The sequence below is a fragment of the Rhagoletis pomonella genome, unplaced genomic scaffold (assembly GCF_013731165.1).
Source record: "Rhagoletis pomonella isolate Grant_MI unplaced genomic scaffold, Rhpom_1.0 Rhpom_scaffold_00005, whole genome shotgun sequence".
NCBI classification, from domain to species: Eukaryota; Metazoa; Arthropoda; class Insecta; order Diptera; family Tephritidae; genus Rhagoletis; species Rhagoletis pomonella.
Genome location: NW_023458559.1, coordinates 49,734,358 through 49,743,958, shown reverse-complemented (window position 1 = coordinate 49,743,958; position 9,601 = coordinate 49,734,358). Strand labels below are relative to the sequence as shown.

Here is a 9,601-nt window from a genome sequence, read left to right as displayed (position 1 = left end):
TATAACTTTTTTTCTTTATTTTAAGTCCCCGCGGGAGATAACGGCAACCTAAAGCTATTGTTTTCCAAAAAAAATACGATATTCTTCAATTAGATAAAAATCTCTAATGACCGAGAGTTGTTAAATTTATGCTGTTCAATTCTTAAAAGCAAAAAAATCATCGCCTTAAGAAAAAACATTTGGGTTGATCACGCTTGGCTGGTTATCTGGTTATGTGGTTATATTTTTTATTCAGTTTACAACAATAACATACATAACAGAAAAATAATTTTTAGCCAGATAACCTAATTTATATTTAAAAATTCTGGTTATTCTTCCATTGGATAAAATATACTTTATGAGCTAATGTTTGATGCATAAATATTTCTAGAGCATTCAATTACATTTCTGCATCAAAAAGATAATGTTGAAAAAAAATGTCGCTTACGTTATTTTGGCGGTTAGGGCTCGATAATGTGCGCTCATTTTTATATAATTAAAATTTTTTCTGTATAAAAAATTATGAAAATTGTTATCGTTTTAGTAAGAACGGAAACTTTTCGGATAGATGAATTTCATAAATACGGTACAGACAGCGGCTTACTGCCAAAAAAATACAAACTACTGCAGCATACCTTCTAGCAGAAGGAGAGTGAAAAAATATGGTTAACAATTTTTAACAAGTAGTTATTCTCGTAAACCTCGAGAATAAATAAATTCTAGTTAATCTATGTATGCATCTTAGCTACTCATTGTTCTATTAAGTTTTGTACATTTTCCGTTCCACTTTCTTAATAGCTAAAACACTTCTCTTTTCATGTCCGGCATTTAGTGATAAAAATCGAAATACCAACTATGCTACGCAAACACAATTTGCAGATGAAAAAAGCTTAATTAATTGCTTGAAAATATATGTACTTTCTCACCATAATCACATAAAAAACACTTCGCCAATCTAAAGTGTATGTACGTCTTTAAGTAGTGTGCTTCCTTCCCACCCTCTCTGGTGTGTATCTAAAGTCAATTAATGCACCCCCAATTTCTGGTGATATGGTAATTTGCTAATATCTTCATTTAAATTTTTAATTACATTTTTTGTTTGCAAACAAATTCAGTGCATTTTGCGATAATCGTTTTTTTAATGCTAAGGAAACTCGTTATAGCCATTAAAGCTGGCGATTTCTAATACAAATTTGCTTTTAACAGCCAGAGTTATTATCTAGTCGTTTTTTGCGCTTTTTAATTGGCCGATGCTTAGATAATAGAGCTGAGATTAACTATGGTTACTGATGTTCGTTGTCAAATAAAGTATTGTAGCAATAAATTTCGGAAGTTATATTTATGAGAAACTAGTTGAAGTTAATGCGAGCTATGAATGTGAGCAAGTTTTGTTTTGTTTTTTGTTGTTCTTTGCATTTTTTAAACAGGTTTCGTTCGAGGAACCTAGTACGCATATCTACCAGTTTCGTTTTATTTTATTTGTCCCATTGTTTGGGTTTTTAAGAATTAATTTAATCTTTTTATTTAATATCTATTTATTAATATTTCTAATTAAACAATTTTTATAACCAACCTCTATGTCATAAATGCGCTTCGCTGAGCGCAAGTAACGCAAATATCCATCTGTACGTTCTGTAGCTACAGTGAAGACTTTGATGCGTTTCGCTGAAAATAGAAATAAAAGTGCATGAAGTATGTTATGTATGCTGTATTCTTAGTAATGCTTAATAATGCATGGAGGCATGTCATGTATGTGTGTATGTATGTTTGAGTATAGCAAATAGTTTATTAGACTACAACGCATTGCACAGCACAGAGGACCATTCTTTTAAGATGCTCCTACATTGGCTAAATGAGTAAGTACATTTGAAATTTTTTTTATTTAAAAAAACTTAACACATCAACTTGCTATAAATTATCGCACTTTATTATTAATTCGGCAATAAAAATAGTCGCAACTGGTTATCAACGACTTAGTTGACTTGAGTTGATCAACTGGAATTAAAAATTAAATTGCTGTATTCAAAATTTACAAGTTCAGCTAATTATTAGCTAGTAAGGCAAATAATTTTGTTCTTTGATGCGTGATGCTTAAAGTTAATAGAAATGTTTCATTCAAGGAGATACTTATGCCACAGAATTCTATCGAACCGATTGTTAGTAAAGCTGTTAGCTTCATATTTACAAATCGCTGGTACTCTTTTGTTTTCTGTACTTATAATATTTTCAGTTATTGTGGTTGTAACAGCATACACATTTCCAAAGATCCCTACTTCAATGCTTTTCTCTCTGTGTATTAAAATTTTAACGAAAGATTCGCTTTATTGATAGCAATTAAATTGTAGTGCTCATACTCATTACTCGTATGAGTTCAAATTGGCAAAAGTTGCTTATGTAGCGCTTTCCGCAGAATATGGAAAGAACAACTGATGCATTCACGTATGTACAATCAGGGCCGGCTTTAGAAGCAATGACGCCCGCGGCGAAATGGAACGAAACGCCATTACATGATAATATGATGTTACCTCGGTTTCTTTTTCTTATACGATAATCAATTGCAGAATTGGTCGAAATAAAAAAATTTCCAATTTTTACATAAGCAAAATTTTCAGATATTAATTACAGAAGTTTACCTTGCCTGCGTTGGCTTGAGCAAATTTTTCGATGGTTTTGGGCAAGTCATTCTGAGTAGCAATCTCGTTTTCGATAGATAAGATAGCTAAAGCGTTTAATCTTTCTTGAGACATAGTAGATTCTAGGTACGTTTTAAGAAGCTACGTTTTCGAAAAACTTCGCTCCCTGCTGACAACAGTCAACAAAATCCTGAGAGAAGCCCAAAAATTAGGAGATATGTACATCCAAGACATTTTTCTTGACGAAATTCAAGAACCTCCAATGGCCATTTCATCACTGCAGGTTTAATAGGGCGTACGTGATCGAACTTCTCCTTCTTTCTTCTTTTTCGAGAGGAGCATCATGACCAAATTCATAGCCCTTATTTCTGTGGGTGGATAGAAATTCAGCGCAATTTTCTATTGACTCAGTGGCTGCAGCGATGTCCATGGTTGTACTCTGCATTTTTTTTTACTCGCGAGATTGGCCTGGAATGGGATGTCATAGTAAACAACCAGGGAGATTAAAAATTCAAATCGCAACATTTTGTCAGCCAAGCATTTAGCTTCATGGTGGACGGCAGGATATTTCAAATTATAGTGAAAATCTCCATTACGACACAGTAGATAATTTCATGAGTTAAAAGCCCTTCCTTTTATTTTAAAGGATTGCTGCTTGATCCAGTAGAGAGGGTCGGCATGGAAACTAGTCCTTTCCATTCGCCCTACAGTACGGCTCAAGATCTAGATCCTTTCCAGTAGAGAGGGTCGGCATGGAAACTAGTCCTTTCCATTCGCCCTACAGTACGGCTCAAGATCTAGATCCTTTCAGACCACTTGTATAACAGGAATATTTAAAGATAGATTGGCTCGGAAACTAGTACTTTCCGACTGATCACAAATTACTTTATAGCCTTTACATATGACCACAAAGCCTGAAGTGAAGTTGCGACTTGGAATAAAGTCCACAGCAATGGTACAGGAAGTGCGGCTCTGGAACTCGTCCTTTCGGGCCGCCCACCTAAACAGTACCCAACATTCGGGCTACTCGGGATCCCGTCCATTCCGACAGCCACGGTCACACTTATAATTTAATTTAATATAATTAATAAAATTACCTTGTTTAAATGTATATATATTTGTACAGGATAAATGTTAGGATAGTCCTCTCAAAAAAATGTGTAAGAACAAAATATGTAGTGAAATAAGAATATTGTTTTCATGTATGATTGTGATCCTGTGATGTAATGTATGCATATATCAATATAAAAACTATAAACCCAAAATTGTACCAAATAAAATAGTAAGCAAATATTGTAAATTTTCAGACTTGTTATAGGCCTTTAAAGGCTGTCAATAAATGAATAAATAAATAAATAAAGGCCTTCCGAAAGGCTTCTTTAATTTATAAAAATCATACATCTTTAAAGTATTTGCTACACCGCTGTGGTGTAGTGGTAAGCAGTGCGCGCTTCCACTCCACAATGCCTGGTTTCAAGCCCTAGTCAAAGCAACATCAAAAAATATAGAAAACGGTTTATTTCTTAACAGCGGTCGTACCTCGGCAGGCAATGGCAAACCTCCGAGTGTATTTCTGCCATGAAAAACAGCTTCTCATAAAAATACAATCGCCGTTCGGAGTCGGCGTAAAACTGTAGGTCCCTCCGCTTTGTGTGACAACATCAAGGCGCACGCCACAAATCGGAGGAGAAGCTCGGCCAAACACTAACATATGTGTAAGCGCCAATCTATTATTATTATTATTATTATATCAAATATGTTCTATTGCAACTTAAAATGTTTATTGAAATTCACTTTTAATGATGGTAAGGAATATAAATTTATGCGTTCGTGTAAGTTGCAAATGGAAAAGCCCTCCTAGAAGACATGCAAGAAAGTAATTTTTCAGTCCTTCTCGGGTAGGCCTGTTAGAATGGCTTTACTTACAACTAAAACATGCATATTCTGTAAGAAGAAGTAGTACGCCCTCCGCCAAATTCAAGGAATACCCTTCCCATGGTACAAATGGTGCTCGGGAATATAGTTTGTGGACCCCGGTTTGATCTACTTTGATTTGTAAATAACTGATATTTATGTTGTTGTTTTCAAGAGTTGCGATAGAAGATTCGTAGCCCCCCACCCGTCGATGAAGAAAATTCACATTCGAAAATTGTATGCAATAAAAAATCAAACGCCACTCCCTCCTCCCCTCGGTTTGGCGCCCAGATCACCACTTTCAAATAAGTGGGGTAGTCTGAAGTTGGAATAATAGCGTGAAAAAAAAGCTGACGGCATAACTTCGTCATATTTATGAGTTGTACTTGCACGTATATAAAAGCTGTTGAAAAAAAAAAAAAATCCAAAAAAAAATAGATCACAAATGCACGTAACCGCAGATGTGACCACAGACTCATCGATATTGGACAAGCGTTGAAGACGTTGAGATAAACAAAAAGCATATAGGTAAACTAGTGAAAAGATAAACAAAAACGTACATAAGCCAAAGCAAATAATAATAATTAACTCAATTCATATTGCACATGAGCGATATGTACATATATAGTTATCCAAGCGCTAAAGAGTGCATAATAAACAGGATGCATTGTTTTTGTTGCGGTCATGAAATGGTACGATAGTAGCAATCAACGGCTGATTGTTCTGGAAAAGAGAGTGCACATATATCGCGGTTCAAAAGCAATTAAATTTAGGGGGAAAATGGACATGCACAAGAATGTTAATATAAATGGCAAAGTGATCTCATTTGTATTCGCTGCTCTGTATAAGCGCACTAATATGAAACATGAAATAATAAATTAAGAATAGCGCATAGAAATATTCCAGCTACTTACCTTCTTCCTCGACTGCGGCATCATTGTTGGTATCTGTAGTGGCTGCATGCGTTGGCGTCCAATAGCAACAGGACCATAGGCCGAATAGCAGCAACAGCGTGTAGCTAAATTTTGGTTTATCTAATATCTGCATTTTTTTTTCTTTTATTTTTCAAGTTATTTAAATTTGTTTTTTTTTTACTTAAAATCTAACACAGAAACACATTTGATAAACCTCTTTAGACACTATGCGTATTTAATTTGTTTGTTTTGCCGGGCAATGCACGGGACCAACACTCTCGGGCAAGTCTCTACGTCTGCTGACCGAGATGCCACAAGCTCCCCTTAAGAGACGATCGAGAGATACACAAGCTAACCACAAACACAAATGGCGACAACAATTCCCAACGAAAGCAAATATGCGAATGAGCACAAAACGCCAAGAGGAAGCGCCAACTAAACTTGCTCCAACAGAAACTGCTCCCAGCGATAAGAATAAACAAGATTTTTTTGGCATGGGGTGATTTCATGAAGCTAGCAACACAGAAGGGGCTATCAGCTGTTTGTGCGGTGATGCCAGATGACGAAGCTCAAAGTACACAGTGAAAAAATTGTTTTTTTTTTATCAATTTTAAAATTTAATTTTCTAGATGCTTATTTATTGAAGGACGTGATCTTACCCACTCTACCAAGCCAATAACAAGTACTGCACCTTTTTGTGTTGTATATGCATTAATAGCAATTATTTTTATTTGCATACCATTTTTCACAAGTTTTCTAGAAAAAGAGCAATTACAAATAAAAATTCAAAAGCAGTCGATTTAAAAAATAACTTTCTTTTATATATACATATACAAACGAAATTAAACGTTGTTGTTCTTGTTGTTCTTACGATTTTTCGTAGTAGTGAGTGCATTGGTATTGGTGGCACTCGAGTTTGTTTTTGTTTTATGTATTTTAAATTATACTTGTATATCCTGTCTGGTGTATTCAATGTAAATTACGAAAAATAAATTTAATTCCTTATGTGTATAACTGAACGCGAAAGGAAAGTGTATGCTCAAAAAATGCCAAAAAAAACTCATAAATTAAATGTTCAGCGCCTCTTTGTATCAGCGCTTATACATACATAATAGTTAGGAAGCTTCAGGATTTGTTAGCAGTATTTCTCTACGTGCTTTATCCAAAGACATGTCTTTTTTGTATACATGTATGCATGTATTCGTACGTTTGTTGTATGTTCTTAAAAAATATACTTAAAATAAAGACAAGTCTTCTGCAGCTGTTGTTGGCATCATAAATCAGTTGATTGTTAAACACATGCTCAAAAAGAAATATCAAACAAATTAACGAGAATGTAAAAAGGAAAATTTTATTAAGACCAGCACTCGTTGCGATTGCGTTGCGCATATATTTCGCTCTCTTTTCGGCTATGTATTTCTCCATTTGCTATCTTTCAATGCTCATAGATATGGAAATTTGAATGACAAAACAGCTTCTTACAACATGCCAAATCCTTTTGAGTAATTAATCGCTTTTAGCAGACGTTCCTCCAACTTGTCTCGACTGCTGTACTCTGGCAGCAATAACACATTAAAGCACGTGTGCGAGGTGGGCAAACGATCGCTGTCGGGACCGTGCCGTGTGATAAGCAGCTTGAGGCGACTTAATCCGCCAACAGGCACGCGATCCGAACCAGTGGTGAATTCGAGCAATTTACGTTTTGACTCCTCTGGCATGGAGTGTACAACGCTCCAAAAGTCTTTGATTACTTGCGAGTCCTTAGTGTAACCACCCTCATATTCGGTGGATTTTTCCAGTTCAACAAAGTCAAATTTCTAAAGAGTTTTGAGAAATCATTACATACTTTTTAATATTACATACTTAAAGATCAACTTACTCTACTACCGCAGACCAGCAGCTCAATTTCCTCAGGACGAAAGAGTAATTTTAGTGGCGACTCATCTGTTACCATTTCGAAACCTTTTTTGAAAGCCTTAAATTGTCGTTCAATGCTTTTATTGAGCAAATATTCGCTATACATATCAACGAATTCTTGTTTATTATGTTGGCCAACAACTATATCACCGCCACCGGGTTTCAATTCATGTTCGACTACGTCGCCGAAAACATCATTGTAGCTAATTTTAAATGTTTGCATGAAAACTTCTTCCATATCGGCGTCCTGATAGTCGAGCATCGATTTCAAACTTCGATACAATGTCGGATTCCAATATTTTAGATCATAAAATGTACCAACACCACCCATTAATTTGCGATAGACGACCATAGGGAAATTCACAGCCAGAATGATGTTATTGTAAATAGCTAAACCTAAAATAATGCCTATCAGTGTGAACTGTGCCTCATTTTCGAATGGCGCGGAGTTGAACCTGGAAATTTAAGTCAAACCGGTAATTTCTTTCAGTAGGTAAAAACGAAAAATAATCAACTATTGTATCCAAATTTGACAAAATATTCAATTACACACATCTTTTGATTATTATAGACTCACCACACAGTATTGGTATCTTCCTGATGCACAAACATGCCATAGTCCGGATTGAAAATCTCTTCGACAATCAGCTGGAAAAATTCTTTGGATACACCACCTTCGTCAATACCTTGTTCGCCAACGAACTCAACCACTAACTGCTTTTTTAAGTCTTTTGGATTACTCATAGCAACCAGTTCAAGCTAAAAACAATCATTATTATTTTTATATTTAAAATATGTCCAAAATGTTTATAATACCCCAATGAGCGCATCATCGATTATATTTTCACGTCGCACTTTCAGCTTTAAATCAGGCCTTGCACCAACCTCATTTCCATCGGAAAATGAATTCAGTAGTGAATACAACGAGGAATTTCGTTCACTGTACATGCGTATGCGACTATCGTAGTAAAGTGCAATGACCTTGGTCGCGGGTGTTAATATGAATGAATACAGCATGAAGGAGAAATGCAAATCTAAACGAAAGAATTTATATATTTAAATAAAAGCTTAAAGTATATACACACTCACCACTGGGATTCAGCGACAAATTTCTATAAGATAAGTAATCGCGATCCATTTGTATTGCATCGCTCAGCGGCTCATTGTAGAACTCTTCAAATGGCACCAACGGCACACGACAGTCCATGCTCGATAAACCCAACTCTTTCTCTAGTTTGTCTTCCGCGAATTTCGGATAATGCGGTTTAGGTACTTGAGTATAGAAAAATATATCATCATCATCGTTGGTGGTATCCGTGTTTGAAGAGGCATCAGCATCGGCTGCATTACCCGATTGCCTGTGAGCATTGATGGAGCTGGTGTCCAATTCTCCAGCTAAGATGTTTGCGTAGAAAACAATCTGCAACGAGGGATGAGGTATCTTATAACTTTGATAATTGTTCTAACTTTAAAGCAAACCTTGAGAACGCGTGTCACCGCAAATACATCAGAATTCTCCTGTACTGTGTCCTCGTCTTGTATTACTTGTAATGTGATCAACTGTTGGCAAGACTGTACCAGCGATTGCATTTGATCTTTACAATGCGCGGCCCAGATGAGGGCTAAACGCGCTTGTCCCGCTACTGATAGCATGCGACAAGCATGACAAAGCTTGGGCAGCGAACGCTCCAAATACTCCAAGTCCTCAAAACTGTTGAATGCTGCAAGACGCAAACATTATATTATTGAATAACGAAAATAATGGACGGAACACAGTCATGCTACTAGAAACTAGAATTAGAAGACAAATAATTGTCACTTACTATTTGTAACCATGTCGAAACAAATGACCAGACAGTGTATCACCTTTTCACAGGCGGTCTCACGCCCATAGCGTATGCTCTCGGCCAGCAAGATTATGTTGATATTCAACGCATCACGTATGTTCGTATTATTCAAAGCAAATAACTTCTTTTTAACGCGCCGCAAACTTTCCAAGTCCAACCACGTCTCATTGCTGTTTAATTGTATGACAGATTCAGTGTCCCCGCAACTACGAGCCGCAGCTGCTGCGGATGAAATTTCATCAGAAGCTGCATCCTCTTCCATTGGTTCTTCATCGCAGTCGATACAAACGTGCGTCGGCTGTTGGTCTCTGTTTGGCGTATCGTCCTCGGCCGATACGCAAGTACTGTCTTCATCTTTGTCAGTTTCCCCTTCTAGAGTACGCAGATCTTCTTTTTT

The 9,601-nt window shown here is 36.3% G+C and overlaps 2 protein-coding genes across 5 annotated transcripts in view; both read right to left on the bottom strand.

Annotated features, from left to right (window-relative positions):
- Nucleotides 1–9,601, bottom strand: part of LOC118739122 (sodium-dependent phosphate transporter 1-A-like) — a 441,416-nt gene that overhangs the window by 375,593 nt on the left and 56,222 nt on the right. The window lies entirely within an intron of this gene.
- Nucleotides 6,766–9,601, bottom strand: LOC118739119 (ubiquitin-protein ligase E3A-like; the record flags this gene model as incomplete). Its single annotated transcript, XM_036470272.1, is given in 7 exon segments — nt 6,766–7,257; nt 7,320–7,812; nt 7,935–8,116; nt 8,174–8,391; nt 8,447–8,777; nt 8,837–9,078; nt 9,181–9,601. Coding segments are annotated over 7 exon segments (2,226 nt in total), but the record flags the coding sequence as incomplete, so codon positions are not given.